At 49.5% G+C, this 19,664-nt stretch overlaps 1 protein-coding gene across 1 annotated transcript; it reads right to left on the bottom strand.

Annotated features, from left to right (window-relative positions):
- Positions 1-2,917: 2,917 nt before the first annotated feature.
- On the bottom strand, positions 2,918-19,568 carry Tmem38a (transmembrane protein 38A). Its single transcript, XM_021219244.2, has 6 exons — positions 18,909-19,568; positions 10,618-10,774; positions 10,169-10,353; positions 9,030-9,117; positions 5,354-5,471; positions 2,918-4,329 (listed from the first exon to the last, which is right to left on the bottom strand). Exons 1-6 carry the CDS (start codon positions 19,030-19,032, stop codon positions 4,105-4,107), a joined length of 897 nt encoding a protein of 298 aa, XP_021074903.1. The 5' UTR covers positions 19,033-19,568; the 3' UTR covers positions 2,918-4,104.
- Between the last annotated feature and the right edge of the window lie 96 nt (positions 19,569-19,664).

Raw genomic sequence — 19,664 nt, 5'->3', positions numbered from 1 at the left:
TTTTTTGTGGTTTTGGTTTTTCAAGACAGGGTCTCTCAGTGTAACCCTGGCTGTCCTGGAACTCAACTCACTTTGTAGACCAGGCTGGCCTTGAAAAAACTCAGAAATCCGCCTGCCTCTGCCTCCCGAGTGCTGGGATTAAAGGTGTGTGCCACCACTGCCTGGCTGGCTGTCAACTCCTTTCTAAAAAGGACAAGATAGATAATCTATATTTTCAACTGTTCAGGAAATTAAAATGTTTGAACCTTGCTGCTGTGATAACAAAGAGCAGCTACAGAGGAGGTGTAGTCAGGGGCTGTGAGCTATTTATAATTTACTTAAAGACAAAAGTGAGAAGCCATGCTTGTTGAGTTGAGGACAGAGCTGGGCTCCATATATACTGAGTATGTATTGGGGTATCTGTGCTCAGTGGCCCTTAGAACTCAGCCTGTCCTAGGCTTGGCAGGCAGCACCCCGGACTTGGGAGCCAGATTGGGTGTGAACTTATAGTCTCCCCGTTTCAGTATTTTCTTTTGCCCGGGAGTTCACCCAGCTCACTACTGGTTCTGAGCAAACCCAGGCTGCGGGCAGGGACCCACCAATATCCAGTGTCTGACCTTCCCTTTGACCTCTCCTCTAGCTTCCACCAGCCCAATCAGATGTTAGTTTCCTTTGCTAATTGAGCTAAGACTTTTCCCAGCCACCTCCAGGCAGAAGATAGCTGTGAAATCGTCTGTAGGCTCTGCTCCAGCCCACGTGTGCAGTGTTGCTGATGGGGGCCTGGAACAGGGAGAGGAGCTGTGTGCTGTGTGGGGCTGTTGCTGAACCAAGTCTTCCAGTGTCCCTTCGTCATCTTTAAAGCGAATCGGAGCGCACACCTGTCCCAGCCCTAGGAGGCAGAGGTAGGTAGGTCCTCTACAAATTGGAGCCAACCTGGGCAAAAAACAAAACAAAACAAAACAAGTCAGATGAAGTTGGAGGACATTCAGCCAAGTGAAATAGGGCAGTGGGGGAAATACGATAAGCTCCTGGGACACCGCTGGAGCTGCCAAATGAATAAGGTAGAAAGGGCAGAGGCATGGAGCGAGGGAGGTAGTGACAACTTTGTTTCTCTTGATGGAAGGAGCTGGAGGATAGGGCTCTGCCGCAGAACACTAGCTGAGCATGCCAAGGACCAGGGTTCCATCACACTCTTTAAAAGGAAGAGAGTTCTAGAAATGGAGGCGGTGAGGGCTGGCATCAGTGAGTGAATGAGTGGCCAACAGATCTACAGAGTTCCAAGTTAATCAGAGCGTCACAGTGAGGCTCAACAGTGGTGTGGCACGCTGTTACTCCCAGTCCTCAGGAGGCACGGGCAGTCCTAGTTTTGTGAGTTCAAAGCCAGCTTGGTCTACGTAGTTCCAGTCCAGCTAGGGCTTCACAGTGAAACACTGTCTCAAAACAAACAAACACAACAACAAAAATCAAATCAGTTGTCACTGAGCTTCACAGTGTGGATGTATGTGTGTATGGTGACATAGATGGAGCCCAGGGCCTTGCACATGTTAGACAAGTGATCGACCCCTGAGCCACGCCCCAGTCCCTCACTGGGGATTCTAGGCAGGGGTTCTACCATTAAATTATTTCCCATTAGCACTGTCTAAACTCCACCCCTCAGTTACCTGGCAACAGCCAGGCATGCTCCTCCCCAGTTACCTGCAACAGTCAGGTAGGCCTGACCCACTCTAAAGGGCTGCTTGCCCCCTCCTCCCTCTCTTACTCTTGCTCTCTCCTTCTCATGCCCTTCTTCCACCCTCTCTCCAGGTGGTCATGGCCGGCCTCTACTTCTCTACTCTCTCCCTCTCTCTGCCTTTCTCTGTCTCTACTACCCTCTTAACTCCCCTCCCCATGCCCTGAATAAACTCTATTCTGTACTATACCATCGTGTGGCTGGTCTCTCAGGGGGAAGGGATATCTTGGCATGGGCCTGCCAAGGTACCCCCTTCCCCCATACCTCACCACACTCCCATAGAACATATTCTTTCTCTCTTTATCTTTTTATAAACACATCATATGGTGCCGAGACTTGGATTTAAATGCTAAACACAATTGTTTAAACAATATAAAGAACACCATTCTCACAGACAATAGAAGCTACCAAACTTGAATCCTGCTAAAATTAACCTGAACTTAAGACCGGGCTGTCAGAGTTCTGGCACCTGTTTGTGGACACCATGGCAGCCTGTTCTGGCAATGATCCCTGACCACAGGCCAGCCAGCAGCTATCACGCCTCCCTCCCAAAATAGGCTGGGAGGCTCTTTATTTCCATTCAGTCTGTCCAGTCAGAATATGTGATACCCTTGCCTTGGGTTGGAGGGCAAAAGGCTGCTTCTCTGTAATCGTCCCAGATGCTCTGGGGGCCAATACCAGGCCAGAACCCACTGAGGTTTATAGGCGGTTTTCTGTCTTGACACCAGACCCATCCACTGTCAAGGGCTTATGGCTTTTCTTCCTGCCTCCAAATTTAAGCTACTGTGAAAAGCCATGATCACTAGGTCCCCTTTGCAGCACATTCCTGAAAAAGAAAGTGCTGAATGGCAACAGGAGTTTCCCCCTCCCCCCTCCTTACCTCTCCCTCCCCTGTCCCTTCCTCTACCTCCCCCCTCCTCCCCCATTCTCTCCCTCCCTTCTTCCCCCCTCCCCATTCTCTCTCTCCTCTCTTCCTCGTTTCCTTCCTTATGTTTTTTTTGGTTTCACTCAGGCAAGCTTGGAAACAGTGATCCTCCTGCCTCAGTTTCTGGACAGGTGTGCACCTTCCCACTTATCTTGGAGAACTCAGATATGCTTGACCCTGCTTCTCAGGCCTCAGACCCATCTCCTACCCATGGAGGCCTGGGCCATATCTAAACCAGACGCTGCTGGATCCCTACATTTTGATGCTGAATAAAGAAAAAGAGCTTGATTTATTTGCACCAGATTTATTGGCTGATCACTCAACACTGAGCTTTGATTGACATCAAGGGATGAAACCCAGGAGCTTCCAGCCTCAGGACCTACCCTACCTCCAGGCAAAGTTATGAGGAACATTTTCTCAACAAATGGGCAACGCTGGGTACTTCAATTAGATCTGAGCCTCACATAAGCCTGAGACCAGCAGGACCCCATGCTCACCTCTCTCAGATGCCCTGGAGACTTGGGCGACCATGGCCCTTCCCCTGTACAAGGCTCGCTCCTCAGAAGAGCAGCATGACACTGTATAGCGAGCATGTGTGGATCTGTGTGTTTGTTGAATGCCTGAATGAACTATGCTGATCAGGCAGGAGGACACCTGATACACTCAGAGCCCAACTGTGAGTAACCAAGGCTGTTGGCTCTTGGACCCTCTGCTCTGCACCCACACGTCTTGCCTGTGGGCACCTAGAACTCAAGCCCCCTTTCCGTTAGCAGTCTGCCCAAAATGTGCCTGCTCAGCTGAGTATCTGGTGAGACCTTCTGGCCTCAAACACAAATGGCCTAACATCCAACACGGCCTGCCACTAGGACAGTGCTCCTCCAGTCTCCTTCTCACTAGCATGCTGCTTAAGAAACTGCTTGACATTATAAAGACCCTTTTGTACACAGGAGGACCTGGGGTCTTCATGCTACAGAACAGAAACAGAAGGCTCAGAAAAGGAAGGCCATTTGCCTAAAGATGCCCAGCAGGAGTCACAAAATTCTAGGAAGGTCCTGAGTGCGAAAGGACATGGGACCCCAGCACCTGGCTCTCGAGAGGATCTAGATAATTGAGTCTCCATGTGGCTTTAAATTCTTTTGGTTACAAGATATAATTAGAACACAGAATAAAAACCAAGAACCTACCAGCCAGGGCTTTGGGCCTGGATTGTGACCCCCCAAAGGCTGTGACCTTTTGAGGGGTATGGCAGAGGGCAGGGTTTTCCACATCAGCCGAACTCCTCCACACTAATTTAACCCACATCAGCCCTTGGAATTGCTGATGACTCCCAAACTGCAGACGGGGAAGTTGAGGGTGGCAGAGAGCAGGGCGGAGGGAGGGGAGGGTCTGAGCCCTGAATGCCCCTAAGTTCTGAGTTTCTTTGAGTCCACATCCTTCTATCAAGCACGAAGTGGATCCCTAGGGCCAACCCCTAATCCGCTTTCTTGGTCTTCTTCTTCCTGGATCCTTCGCTCAGCTCTTCCTTGGCCTTGGCAGGCAGGCTGGAGTGCTGGGTGCCTAGCCCCAGGCCATGTGGTGCTCCATGGTTGTCATGGTGATGGTCGCCTCCCCAAGTTGCCCCAAATAGCACTGGGCAGATGTAACCCTCCAGGATATCAAATGGAGAACTGTGGGAGTGTGTGGCTGTCAGGAACACCTAAGGGGAGTCCAGGAAACACATGGTAGGATAGGGGAGAGCAAAGGAGCAGTGAGGGATTGAGCCAGCCCTGGCCCTCCAGCTTCCCATACCCCCAAGTGCATGAGCCCCTTCCTGGACTCTGAAGAGGTGTGACTTCCAGTGTCCACACCTGGGCAGTCTAGGGATGCTGTGACCAGTGGTCACCCGTGCCAACGGTAGTACCTCCCAACACCTGGACTTCAGGATTACATTTTGTTGTTGTTGAGACAGGGTACCATGTAGCCCAGGCTAGCCTCATACTCACTATGTAGCCAAGTCTGGCCATAAAAGGTGTCAATCATCTGAAGCTAGAAGAGGTACCTCACTGTACCCCACCTCTGCTACCTTAGGCCTGACATTCTAGAGCTCTAAACTATACATTCATTCCCTCTCATGCTTTCCTTTTTCCCCTTCTTTGTTTGTGAGTTTGCTTGCTTTTTGTTTGTGTTGTTTTGAGACACAGTCATAAGTAGCCCAGGCTGGCTTCAAATTTGCTGTGAAGCTGAACATAACCTTGAACTCCTGACCCTGGGCCCACTTTCTTGCACAGGGCCCAGGGTTTTTGAAACAGAATGTCACTATGTAACCCTGGCTGGCTTGGAACTCACTATGTAGCCCAAGCTGGCCTCAAACTGTTATGGACCCTCCTGCCTCGGCCTCCAAGGCTGTAGTCTTCTCCTAAGAATGGACCATCTGTAGGCAGGAGCTTTCTATGTTTTGGGGAGCTGGGGACAACTCTCAGCCCTGTGGAAAGACAGGGAAGGCCCGAGACTCCTTTCTGGTTTGATCAGACTCCTATCCCCCCACTCTCCCACGCAAGCACCCCAGCCTGTGCCTGAAAGCTCCTTCTTGCCATCCCCACCCCCACCTCCTTGGCCCTCGTGCCTCAATTTCCTGATAAATTTCTTCCATCTATCTCAGGTGGGCCAAGTCTCCCCCGGTAATGTCTGAGTACCCCCACCCCATCCCAGGGAATTAGAGGTCACAGGCAGGGGTGGCTTACCTTACATGACACCATAAACATGGTGAAGACGAAGATGAGGCTGGCCTTGGACACTGGGAGCCAGCGGGCCTGCTGCAAGGTGAACAGGATGGCTCCGTACAGACTGGCCTTGGTGGGGCTGGGGTGAGATATAAATAACCAAGCCCATTCTCAGTCAGAGCTCCATATAAAGCTCCCCAGAGCCACAGCTGACCGACCAGGAGGCACCAGGGCTGGCTTTCCCGGCTGGCAGCTGCCTGCTTGCCTGAGAGCTTGTTAGCTGACACTGGGTTGAGAAGTTTAGTCTGAGCTCACAGTGGAGAGCAGAGCTGGGCAATCTCAAGTCCATGGAAGGTGGAGAACCTCCTGTGGAAACTATGCTAGGGGGAAGAACTCAGCCACTGAGGAATTCAGAGGGTGGTGACATCCAGTCATGGAAATTAAAAGTCTGTGAGCAGTGGTGGCGCACGCCTTTACTCCCAGCCCTCGGGAGGCAGAGGCAGGCAGATTTCTGAGTTTGAGGCCAGCCTGGTCTGCAGAGTGAGTTCCAGGACAGCCAGGGCTGCACAGAGGAAAACCCCAACAGTCTGTGACCAACTCAGGACCCCAGCTTTCCCCTTTCTCTAGGCTGGCCTCTGGCTTCCCAGGGCTGTGAAATGAATGGTTTCTCTCGCTTCTGGAGTCCCTGGCTCTGCTCTGTTACTGAGAGCTGAGTTACTGCCCCTCCTCAGCCACACCCACTTCCACTGTTCCCGCCCAGTGTGTGTCTCAGCCACACCCACTTCCACTGTCCCCGCCCAGTGTGTGTCTTGGTCTCGGTCTCTCTAGCAGTCAAGTAGGCAACCTCGGGGAGTTGATTCTTTTTATTTTCCTGTTAAGTTTGAATAACCTAAAAATTACCTTTTTTGAAATTTATTTTTCTAAGCCGGGCATGGTGGCGCACGCCTTTAATCCCAGCACTCGGGAGGCAGAGGCAGGCGGATTTCTGAGTTCGAGGCCAGCCTGGTCTACAGAGTGAGTTCCAGGACAGCCAGGGCTATACAGAGAAACCCTGTCTCGAAAAACAAAAACAAAACAAAAAAATTATTATTTTATTTATTCACTTATCCCAATATCAGCTCCCCCTCTCTTCTTAGTACCCCCTCACACAGAATCCTCATTCCTCCCTCCCCGTCTTCTTTGAGAAGGAGGAGCCCCCTCCAAGTATCACCCACATATACAACCCCTCCCCTGCCACACCCAGTCACTGCAGGACCAGGCACATCCTCTCCCACTGAGGCCAGACAAGGCAGCCCAGTTAGGGGAATGGGATCCACAGGTAGGCAGGCAGGCAGGCAGGCAGGCAACAGACTCAGGGACAGCCCCCGCTCCTGTTGTTGGGGACCAAGATGCTCATCCGCTACATATGTGCAGGGGCCTAGTTACAGGAGGTGGGTCTTCCCTTTGACCATGCAGGGTCTCGGGTACCAGGCTTGGCAGCAAGTTCCCTTTACCCACTGAGCTGTCTCTCAGGCCCTGCACCTAATTTTTTTGAGACAAAGTCTCTTACCGGACCTCCTATCTATCATTTTGTTGGGTGGGCTAGCCAGTGAACCCCAGGGAATCCTGTCTCTTCCTTCCTGGTTGTGGTAGTTTGAATGAGAATGTCCCCAATTCTGGTCCCATGTTGGTGGAGGTTGAGGCAGTGTGCTGCTGGGCCAGGGACTTTGAGAAGCAAAGGCCTTCCTCCTGTTTCTTGCTTATAGCTCAAGCCCTGAGCCCTGAGCTCCCTGCCCTAGCCACAACACCTGCTGCTTGATGTAGAGTCTCTTCACCATTACAGACTCAGCCCTCTGACAGGAAGCCCGAATGCTTGGTCATGGTGGTTTCATGCGGGCAACAGTGGCTAAGAGGACAGGCGTGCTACCACACCAGGCTTCTAAAGGTGGCTCCCAGAGCAATCACTGCAGGTTCTTGGGTCCCGCGTCTTTCTCTTTTAACGTTTTATTTATTCATTTAATTTTATGTATAAGAGTATTTTATCTGCATGTGTCTCTTTAAAACAAAGGTAAGCAATGCCTATAGAGGCCAAAAGAGAGCATCTGACCCCCCATGAACAGGGTTGCAGATGGCTGTGAGCCAGCATGTGGGTTCAGGGAATCAAACCCAGGGCCTCTGGAAGAACAGCCAGTGCTCTTAACCTCTGAGCCATCTCTCCAGCCCCAGATGCCCACCATCTCTGGACTGTGATGAAGAGATGCAGGCTGTGTGGGTGATGGAGCCTGAATGGTGATTCAATGCCCCCACCCCTAAAACAGTCACCATGTAGCTCAGGCTGGCTTGCAAATCACAGAGATCCTCCTGCCTCTGCCTCCCAATGCTGGGATTAAAGACTTGTGCCACTTTGCCTGAATGGTGAATCTTGTTAATTTAACAGTGCCTAAAAGTCAACCCACAGAGGCTGGAGAGATGGCTCAGTGATTAAGAGCACTGTCAGCTGTTCCAAAGGACCCAGGTTCAGTTCTCCAACCCACATGGCAGCTCATAACTATGTGTAACTCCAGTTCCAAGGGGTCTGACACCCTCACACCAATACACATAAAATAAAGTTAAATAAATTATTTTTTAAAAATCAACCCCCAGGCAAATCTCTGGGCATATGTGGGAAGGATTATCTAGATTAGGTGGACCCAGGAGGAACAACTCCTGCTGGCTGTGGATGGCCACAGGGCACCATCTGGACTGAACATGAAGGAGAAGCCATCTAAACTACACTACTGTCTGCTGGGTACAAGCTGTGCACTGCTGCCTCCGGGCTTGGATGCCTTTCCTACCATGACCATCTGTAGCCCTAAACTGTAAGCCTGTGTAAGTCTCCCCTCACTGAATTGCTTCTGTCAGCCACATATGGTGCCACAGCAACTAGAAAAGCTACAAAACTCTTGAAACACTAGGTGCAGAGAGTGTGGGTGGCTGCTGGCCACCTCATACAATCATGTGGTGGGCATGGGTTTGGGTTCAGCAGATGCTGGTCACCATCCAGAGGGCTAAGGAGGCATGTGAGACCAAGACCCACAGGTGCGGGCTGCCCTCCAACCTCCCCAACACGAGAGAAAGGGGGCCAGGGCGATGGCTCCATAGTTAAAGTGCTTGCTCAGAGCCATCTGGGCAGCGAGCCTGGGCATGTGAGGGACTCAAGGTTTCACTGAGAGACCCTGCCTCAAAAAATATGGCGGTCCCAAGCATAACCCCTAGCACACCCATGCACACATGTGCCCACACACGCACACACCACACAGACATACAGGAAGATCGAAAAAAAGAACAAAAAAAAATGAAATCGATAAAAAGAAATATCAGCAGTGGTCCTACATGGGTCGTGAATGTTTCTTGTGTGGCCCTGCCCACTCTCCCCCATGACCTTCCGTGCCACAGGACCTGCCTTGCCTGTGGCCCTCACTCCTGCTCCATTTCCTTGTTCCCTACCCACATCCTCACCTTGGTCCTGCAGTTTTCAAACCTGACAACTGGCCATGATTCTAGCCTCTGGGTAGAGGGTCTTTTGTAGCCAGGAAACTGCTATTCACTCTTCAAAAGCCCAATCAAATATCACCTCTTTGCAGAAGCTCTTCCTATCCCCACCTTAGTGGCATGTCTAGAAGATCAATAATGTAGGGCCGAGCAAGGCAGAACAGAGGTCAGTGGGAGGGGTACTCACAAGGACATGTGCAGGATCTCATTGGTTTCTGGCTTCCAGACGCCTCGAAGCAACTGCTCCAAGTTGGACAGGAGGGCAACACCAGAGCCTGCAGGGCAGGGCACCACTGAGGCAGCTGGCCACCCCCACACCCTCCTTTCTTCTAGCTTCAATTCCCAAGGAAACACGGGACCTTCTGTTGAGGAGACTCTGAGCCTCCGGGTGATCATCCATTACATATGGGAAACTGAGGCTCAAAACAACTCCATCCCCCAGTTTCACAGGTACAGTCAGGGTAAAGCAGGAAGCAATCAGATGTGTCCCTACCTACAAGGGACTGTCTTAAGTCTCACTGTGTTGCCCAGGCTGGCCCAGGACCCCTAATCCTCACTGTCTCGAGTGCTGGGACAGGAGCCCACCCCAACATTTAGTCAACTGCTGGGATTTTTACTTTATTTATTAAAAAAATTAATAATTCTTTTTTATACTTTATTCTGTGTGTGGGGTGGGGTGCTAGCATGCCACAGCATGAATGCAGATGTCAGAGGACAATTAGTGGAGTGGGTTCTCTCCCTCCAATCCGTGGGGCCCAAGAGTGGAAGATATGATGGTGCACCTTTAATCCCAGCACTTGGGAGGCAGTGGCAGGAGGATCTCTGTGAGTTGGAGGCCAGCCTAGTCTACAGAATGAGCTCTAAGCCAGCCAGAGCTGCATAGAGACTCTGTCTGGAAAATTTAAAAGTTGCAATTTATTTATACTTTGTGTGGCGGTAGGGAGTGTGTCCATGTGCCCACAAACCAGAACACATGTATGGAGGCCAGAGGACAACTTTCTAAAGCTTGGTTTCTCCTAGTGCGTGGGTTCCGAGCATCAAATTCAGGTCATCAGGTTTGGCCTCAAGTGCCCTTCCCCAATGAGCCATCTTGCTGGCCATGATTATTATTATTAACTTTGTTGTTATTGTGTATGGTATGTGTAGGTGGCATGTACCATGGTGCTCATGTGGTGGTCACTGAACACCTTGTGGGAGTCAGTTCTCTACTGTGTGGGTCCCAGGAATCAAATTAGGCCACCAAGTTTTGGCTGCAAGCTCCTTTACCCACAGAGCAATCTCACTGAGGCAACTTTTTTCTATCCTCCCCATCATAATTCTGTTTACCTTTGACCCACCCGGTGGCGATCATGATGAACCACCCGTGGTGGTAGTGGTGGTGTGCGTGATGGATGCCCACAGCAATCTTTCGGACCCTCACCACCTCCTTCATAGCCACAAAGATGAGTTTTACGGGCAGAAAGCAGACACACTTGTAGAAGAGGTCCAAGGGACAGAAGAAAATCAAGTACCTTGAGGACAGAAGGTCTATGATCAGAGGGAAAGGCGGGCACACTGGTAGCTGAGCTTAGAGCAGATACAGAGAAGACCCAGGGTCAGTGGGAGGGGTGTCCACTGGTTACTGCGCTTAGTTCAGAGGAAGGCAGGATGGCGGCAGTATGCGCCTAGGGCAGGGCAGGCAGGATGGCGGCAGACTGTGACTAGGGTGTCCTTGGTTCCTTCAAACTCCCTCCTCCCTAGTACTGGGGTCCTCCCTTCCCCACCTCAGTGCTCACCACACTCCGGAGGCCAGCAGGATACTGGAGCTGTTGCTGAAGTAGTCAATGATGGGCTCCCCAAGAAGCAGGTCGGCCAGGATGTAACTCCCAAAACAGTGCAACATGGCGCACAGCCAGGACGCCACTGGGTGGCGCCGGGACAGCTCCACAGCTCCTGCGAGGGCACATGAATTCATCCCAGGCACATGCCACACCGGCTTGCATGGTCCCCGTCTAGCCTCCTGGGTGCTGGAGATTAAATTCGGGGCTTCTACAGTTCTTATCGGATGCTGGGATGGAAGTCGATCAAGCTGCATGTTGAGCCAGCTCTCTACCACCAAGCACGGACTTGCCCACCCATTGAGAAAGCCATCCCAGACAGGTAAAGGCATTTGCCACCAATCCTGATAAGGTGAGTTCCATCCCAGGACCCACGTGGTGGAAACAGAGACCTGACTCCTGCGGGTTGCCTCCTGACAAGCACTTTCATCCCTGCTCTGTGTGAATGTTTTGTACTCACAAAAGCAATAAAAGTAGCCTAGCACGCCTTTACTCCCAGCAGAGGCAGGCAGATCTGTGAGTTCAAGGCCAGCCTGGTCTACAGAGCAAGTTGTAGGACAGCCAGGGCCACAGAGAGACCCTGTCTCAGGTAAACAAATGAATAAGTAAATTTAAGATAATATTTGTCAATTTCCACAGTCTTTGTTAATGGTTAGGTTCTATCTTTATGTTACTATTGTCCCCACCTCATAAAGCCACACCTGGGTGTCTCCTGGTATATCTGCTTATCATACAGAGCCCCTCCCTTTCTGGCTCGTTTCATTTAGCAGAGAACAATTTTAGGACCAAGATGTCAGCCAAGTAACTCCAAGTTCGAACCACCTAAGGGCCTTGTTACTGTCTGGATATGGTCTGATCCCAAGGTTCACAGGAAGCTGGTCCCTAAGGTGTCAGAGTCACAGGTCGGGGAACCTTTAAGAGTTGGGTGTACATAGCTGGGCAGTGGTGGTGCACGCCTTTAATCCCAGCATATGGGAGGCAGAGACAGGCGGATTTCTGAGTTCGAGGCCAGCCTGGTCTACAAAGTGAGTTCCAGGACAGCCAGAGCTATACAGAGAAACCCTGTCTCCAAAAACAAAAACAAAAACAAAAAAAAATTGTTGGGCGTACTGCTCAGTAATTAGGTGGGGATGCCACGACTAGCCTGCTGGAGGTAGGACCTGGGAGCGTATGGGCTGTGCTGGGTTGGTAGAAAACACTGGCCTAGAGTGTTGGACGCCTTAGCTCCCATCCATAGCACCATATAAACTTGGTGTGGTTGATACGGGTCTGTCATCCTAGCACACAGGAGGTGAAGCAAGTGAATTAGAAATTCAAGGCTGGGGCTGGAGAGATAGCTCAGTGGTTAAGAGGAAGAGGACCCACACAGCAGCTCACAACTATCTGTATCTCCAAGCCGACACCCTCATACAAACATTCATGCAGGTCATCCCCCTACATACACACATAACATACAAACATTCATGCAGGTCATCCCCCTACATACACACATAAATGTATTTAAAACTTAAATTATATGAACAAAAGGATACGCAAAAGCAAAAGCAGCCTTGTTAGGTGCCCTGGAATGTACCTTAGGTGGGGAAGGGAGAAGAGGGAGGGGAAGGGGAGGGAGAAAGGAGAGAGAAGGGGAGGTAAAAGGATGGGAGGGGACAGAACCCTCACACTCCAAGCCACTCTGTGTCTATTTAAAGCATACTTCCCCTGAGAAGTGACCCCCAGGAACAGCTGGTGAGTCCACTAAGCCAAGGCTGTCAAGCATTCCTCCAGCTCCACAGAAAATGACACTTGCATGTGCTTCTAAAAATAGCTGCTAGGAACAGTCTTATTCCAGAATCTTCGTGCCCTTTGGGACCATCTTAAGACAAAACTGAATGGGGCAGGGGGCTGAGATTTCAATGCATGATTTCATGTGCATGACCCATGATAAACAGGCTCTAGGCTTTGTTTCACAAGCACCTCCTATATAAAGCACTATGTCCCCTTCTATGCCTGAGCCCAAGTGTCTGTCCAGTGAGCCTCAGTTTCTTTGGATGTCAAAAGGCAGAGGGATGGGTTTATGGCTCTTGAGGTATAATGGCTCAACTCATTATCTTTAGTTTTAAAAGATTTACTTTGTGTATGAGTGTTTGCATACATGTGTGTCTGTGCAGCACCTCCCAAGGTCTGAAGAGGGTGTCAAATCCCCAGAGCTGGGGTTACAGATGGCGGTGAGGGACCCTGGATCCTTTGCAAAAGCAGCTGGTACTCCTAACTGCCGAGCCAGTGCTGCAGCCCTGTGTATTATGTTTATGTATTCTGGCACAGTGCCTCACTCTAATCCAGACTGGCTTTTGATTTACCATCCTCCTGCCTCAACTTTCCACTGCAGAGAGAACACTTTGAATCTCACTCTCCCCGTCTCTACTGGCTCTATCAAAGGTTGCCTATCTGGGACAAAAAGAAATTGCTTAGCCCTTAGCAATTATATCAGAGATATTCTGGGGCCTAAAATGAGACTGAACTATCTAGGGGTGAAATTTCACACATAAATCTTAAATCCACCCAGTGTGGACTGGAGAAGTATCCAGTTTACCACCCTGCCCAGAAACTCACAACGAGGGAGGGGCTGGGGGCACGGCTCACGGGTGGTGCCACTGCCCAGAATCCCCCAATGTCTTCTGGTATCGAAGATTAATGGGGGTGGGGTGGGGATAGAACTTGTTCTCTTTTCCTGTTTTTAGTTCTGCAACGCAGAGCATAGCATATCTCTGGAGCTACAACCAAAATTACAAAGCTTTGTACTTTTCAATTTAATTTTGCTGTGAACCTAAAACTGGCCTGAAAAAGAACTTGTCTATTAATTGGTGCTGTAGCTCAGGGAACATACCTGAAGCCCTGTATTCCATCCCCAGCACAACAGAAACCAGGCAGAAACCTATGCCGTGGCATAGGCCTGAAATCACAGCAGTCAAGACTCAGGAGGACCATGAGTTTGAGGCCAGCCTTGACCACTAGTGAGAGCCTAAAAATGGAGTCTAGCTGGGCAGTGGTGGCACATGCCTTTAATACCAGCATTTGGGAAAGAGAGGCAGGCAGATCTAAGTTTGAGCCAGTCTGGTCTACAGAGTGAGTTCTAGAGCAGTCAGGGCTACACAGAGAAACCCTGTCTTGAAAAACCAAAACCAAAATCCAAAAAAGGCAATTGTTGGGCATGTCTGTAGTCCCAGCACTTGGGAGATGAGGCAGAAGACTCAGAAAGTCAGGGTTCTCTTTAGCTACATAGCAAGTTTAGTCCTACCTACACTGCATAAGGCCAGTGTAGTTCAAACAAGTGAAGGCTGGTTCCAAGGGTAAAATGCTTTCGTAACATGCACACAGCCTTGGTTCCATGCCAAGCACATGGGTGTGGTGGGGGACACATGTCATCCCAGCATAGGAGTTGGGGTAGAGGCAAGCGAATCAGAAGTCCAAGGTCATCCTAGACTATAAGGTAAGACTAGCCTTATAGTCAAGAAAAGGTAAGGGGTACAGAGAAACCCTGTCTCGAAAAACCAAAAAAGAAAAAAAAGAAAAGGTAAAGGGGGCTGGCAAGATGGCTCAGCAGGTAAGAGCACTGACTGCTCTTCCAAAGATCCTGAGTTCAAATCCCAGCAACCACATAGTGGCTCACAACCACCCATAATGAGATCTGACGCCCTCTTCTAGCGTGTCTGAAGACAGCTACAGTGTACTTATTTACATTAATAAATCTTACAGTGTATTTATGTATAATAATAAATAAATCTAAATCTTTAAAAAAATAAAATAAAAAAAAATAAATCTTTGGGCCAGAGCGAGCAGGGACTGACCAAGCACAGTTGACTGAAGCAAGCACAGGTCATAAAAAAAAAAAAATTCAATTTCCAACAACCATATGAAGGCTCACAACCATCTGTACAGCTACAGGGTACTCACATACATAAAATAAGTAAATTTTTTTTTTTTTTGGTTTTTTGAGACGGTTTTTTGTTTTTTTTTTTTTTAAAGAGACACAAGGTCCTTGGATTCTCTTACCCAGTGGCCCCGCTCTCTTGCATTTCTTTTTTTTAAAGATTTATTTATTTATTATATGTAAGTACACTGTAGCTGTCTTCAGACACTCCAGAAGAGGGCATCAGATCTTGTTATGGATGGTTGTAAGCCATGACCTTCAGAAGAGCAGTCAGTGCTCTTACCCACTGAGCCATCTCTCCAGCCCGAGACGGGTTTTTCTGTGTAGCCCTGGCTGTCCTGGAACTCACTTTGTAGACCAGGCTGGCCTCGAACTCAGAAATTCGCCTGCCTCTGCCTCCCAAGTGCTGGGATTAAAGGCGTGCGCCACCACTGCCCAGCCCAAATAAATAAATCTCTAAAAAAAATAATAATAAAGAAAGAAAGAGAAGAAAAGGTAAGGAATCCAGACTGTCACCCCTTCTTTCATCGGAACCTTCTGTCATGGACCATCTCTTCTGCCCCTCTCCTTGAACAGAGATTGGGGCCAGCTCCCACCTCAGACACCCTCATCTGTCCCTTCTGTTTCCCGTTTATGTGTGTGCATTGAGTATGCAAGTTTAAATGTCGGAGGAGTGTGGAGAACAACACAGTGTATGCAGAGGTTTGTGTACATGGAGTCAGCTTGTCCTAAGAACCCAGGCTCTGCCCCCTGAGTACTTCACCATCTTTTTTATCATTTTATTACTGAGTATTGGGGGGGGATTACCATGTAGCTCTGGCTCTCCTGAAATTCACTCTGAAGATCAGGCTGGCCTGGAACTCACAGAGATCCTCCTGCCTTGGTCTTCTGAGTGATGGGATTAAAAGTGTGCATCAGCATGATGCCTGGCTGTGCTCCACCATCTTTTTTTTTTTTTTTTTTTGGATTTTTTTCAAGACAGGGTTTCTCTGTGTTGCCCTGGCTGTCCTGGAACTCTGTAGATTAGGCTGGTCTCAAACTCAGAAATCCACCTGCCTCTGCCTCCCAAGTGCCACCATGCCCAGCTGTGCCCCACCATCTTTAACTGAGAAAGAGGCTGGATATGTAGCCTAGAATGCACTCAGTTTTTTGTTTGCTAAAATTACAGATATGCTTTGCCTAGCAGCTCCCCAGCCACCTTGATTTACTAAGGGAAATGAGTAGTTCTTGCAGCCTAATCTGTCACTCTGGCTGTCAGGACCCATACGACTTGCAGGCTCAGCAAATATTTATTGACTTCAGCCTTCTACCCCTCTTCCCCAAGTTTTGAAGGAATAGCCTCAGGTAGATATCTTGCAGCAAACACTGGGAAAATGGGCTTGAAATGCAAGCATGGAGATATTCTGATTAAATTCATCTGGGCTAATTTGGTTGGTCGGTTTTGGGGAGTGGGGATGGAATCCAAGGCCTCCTGTATGCTTAGCAAACATTCTACGGACAAGCGCCTCACTGGAGAATGTTAGGCTGTCACTCTAAGACTGAGCCATGCCCCGGCCACACTAGCAGGGTCTAGGCAGGGGCTCTAACCACATCACTATCCCTGAAAAAAAATTTTGAGGCCAGTAATGTGGCTTAGCAGGTAACAATACTTGCCACCAGGCCTAAAGGCCTGAATTCAACCCCCGGGGACCACAATGTGGAAGGAGCAACCTGAAACCTGTATTGTCTTCTGTATCTCACCCATGTGCTATAGTAGCACTTAACACACACAATAAATAAACAAATAAAGTGTAATAATAAAAAATTTTAATACAATTTTATTTTGAGACAGGATCTGGCTAAGTTGTTCATGGCTGATCTTGAACTTGAACTTCTGCCTCTACTTCTTGAATGGGTGGGACAACAAGCAGGAACCACCTCACCAGGCTCAGGTAGAGATTTTTAGTGTCTGGCCTGGAACTCACAAAGAACCAACTGCCTCTGCCTTTGCCTCCCAGGTGCTGGTATTAGAGGCCTGCACCAACACGCCTGGAAAAAGACCCCAGGGAATCTGATATGCAGCTAGGGTTGAAGAACTGATGAAGTTCTAAAACACAAACCAGAGCCTTCTGGGAAATTCCGTCTCCTACACTTGCAGCACAGACGATGGCTTACTGTGATACTCCTGCAGAGATATTCAGACAAGAACGAGCATGGAGCATCTAGAATTCACGCCCAGGGGAGGTTGAGGAAAGAGGAAAGAGTTTGAGGCTAGCCTGAGGAACCAGTGGGAGCCTGGCTTTTTTTTTTTTTTTTTTTTAAATAGGGGTTGGTAAGACGATTCAGAGGTAAGAGCACTTGCTGCCCAGTGATATCTGGTGACCTGAGTTTGATCCGTAGAGTCCATGTAAAGATGGAAGGACAGAGTTGTCCTTCATTTCTACATGCACTCTGGGGCATGTATGTACACAAATATACTAATAATGACAATGATGATAACTGACAATGTTTTTTTTAACACAAATAAAATAAAGGGGGGCAGTGAGTTTTACTTGAGTTCAATCCCCAAGTCCCCCACAGGGGAGGGAGAACAACTCTTGACAAGTTGTCCTGTGCCATCCACATGCATGTCCTGACACACTCACAATCCTCCCACACGCACGCGCACACACACAATAAATAATGAAAAGAGTTAAAAATAAAAAGAACACCCCATTTCCAGCACACTTCCATACTAAGTCCATTCCAAGGAGTTCCCACCTCCTCACAGTGGATCTTCCCCAGACTGGAAACCCAGTTTCTCCAAACAATAGCACAAATAAGAACTTCACCTTGCAAAGCCTTGTTGTTTGTGCACAGGGAAAGAAGACCCAACACGCATGCTTGACAGTCTCGCTAATCCCGTTTGCATAAGAGCATGTATTTATGCTTGTAAGGACACGTGTACAATTTCATCTGAGAAAGCTCTGGAAATGGGCCCTTTTGGGATTATCAGAACACTGTTTTTAAACTTGATTTTTTTTTTCTTCCACCTGTGGGCCATCTTGAAGCCCCCCCCCCCCATGCCTAAGCAAACATAGGAGTCTGGTTTTGTGACCTCAAAAGTAATTAATTAATTTACATACCCACCCACAGAAGGGTCCTAACTTTCCTGGAAGGAAATTATCCTGCCTCTCACTTTTTTTTTTTTTTTTTTTTTTTGGTTTTTGGAGACAGGGTTTCTCTGTATAGCCCTGGCTGTCTGCCCCTCAAATTTGAAGGCTCAGTAGAATAACTAAAACTACCGAAGACAAACACAACACATTTGCTTACGCTGAACTTGTATAAAAATAGAACACTCCAGGGAGGCATTTATTTATTCATTTATGTATGTATTTATTTATGTTTGTTTTTGAGATAGTCTGTATTCACCTGGACAAGAATTCATCAATAGCCCTGGCTGTCCTGGAATTAACCCCCTTTCTCTATGTCCTACCGTCTGGGGTTAGAAGTGAGCTACATTTGTCCTCATTAAAGCAGATTTGGAAGAAGGGTGCGGTAGCAGCAAGATGACTCTGCTGGTAAAGGAGCTTGTTTACGAATTTGACCACCAGAGTTTGACCAGAAACCTCTGTCCTCTGACCTCCACACATACCCACAACACAGAGATAAGTAAAAGTAATTAACTTCTTTTTTTTTAAATCAAAGAAGTAGGGTCTATCCTCCTCTGACTCCTGAAAGGAAGCTGACCCGAAGTTGCCCTGTCCTGGAACGGTTTAGGCTCCATAAGTGGGAAGGATCCCAGGCCCGAGCTGGCCCAGCTGGCATGCGAGAAGGGAGGGGAGAAGATGCCAAAAGATGCAGTACAGAGGGGACCTGGGTGTCACTTTCCCCCGAACCTGATCGCAGCCCCCAGCATGGCCAGTCCTTATATAGTCACCCGGCAGTCAATTCAAGGGCGTTAAGGGAGGTCATGGCAGCTGACGTCCAGAACATCTGACCCTCGCCCAGGCAGGTCCGACCCTTGGTTTGGAACCTCGCCACCATCAATCCCCCTTGCCCAAGATTAAGTTCAGGAATCCTTGCTCTAACCTGACTCTGGCCTTTTCCTTGCCCCGGCCCTCAACCCCGACCCCGCAGCACCTGTCCTCCTAACAGTAAACAAGTGCGCTCCTTTTCTTCCCTCCCACCTCATTTGCAGCCTCCTTTCCACAGCGCCTCTGTCCCCCGGGTTCCCTCCTCCACCTGCGCGGGCGTGGGAGCACTCCACGATCTCAGCCTCTGCCTCCTCCCCCATCCAGCCCCAGAATCTAGCCTGTCTCCATCATCAAGCTAAGGGCAACCTCCCTCCTGGTAACTCCTACAATCTTCGACTCACCTGGCTCATACTTCAGGTAGATGATGGAGACGATGAAGTAGCTGAGGTCGAAAACAGGGAAGAGCGGCACCCGCGAGAAGCTGAGCGCTAGCTCGCCCAGGCTCAGCGCTGACATTAGGTCCATGGCGATGGAGGGCGCCTCCCCGACCCCTTGCGTCCCGCGCCCCGCTGCGGGAGGAAGGCTCCCTCGCCACTGAGCCCGCCCCACTGCCAGGCACCGCCCCCTGCCTGCCCCCACCCCTCGGGAGAGGAGGGGTAGTGAGAGACGCCTAGCAGCCCGGAGCCCAAGATGCGGGGCCTTAGGGACGTCAGAACTCGTTCAACGGAGCCAAAAAGGCGTTCTGTCCCCTGCATCCAGCACACACAAGAGGGAATCCTGTCCTTATACATCTGCTTAGCTAGGATCCTGTCCCCTTTCCGTGGGACTAACCAATTCAGGACCCCTATTTCCCTCAAAACCCGCGCCCTCGAAAGAGCTCAGCCAAGAATATCATGTTTCATTCCTGAGGATCCAAAGTCAGAACCCCGCCTCCCACAAGGGGACCTCAACTAAACCCTCATGTTCTGTTTGGTTTTGTCTCTCTAAAAGGCTCCACAAGTCAGAACCCTCCTCTTTGTGGACCCCAGCCCAGACCGAGGGTCCACTGAGTTAGGACCCTCCCGCTTCAGGAGGCCCCACAAGTTAAGATCCATCCTCCGTAGACCCAGGCCTCATGTTCTGTAAAGTCTATCCGGTCAGGACCCTCATTCTCCATG

The sequence above is a fragment of the Mus pahari genome, chromosome 19 (genome assembly GCF_900095145.1).
Source record: "Mus pahari chromosome 19, PAHARI_EIJ_v1.1, whole genome shotgun sequence".
NCBI classification, from domain to species: Eukaryota; Metazoa; Chordata; class Mammalia; order Rodentia; family Muridae; genus Mus; species Mus pahari.
Note: the sequence above shows the minus strand (reverse complement) of the source record. Positions and strands in the feature narration are given on the sequence as shown.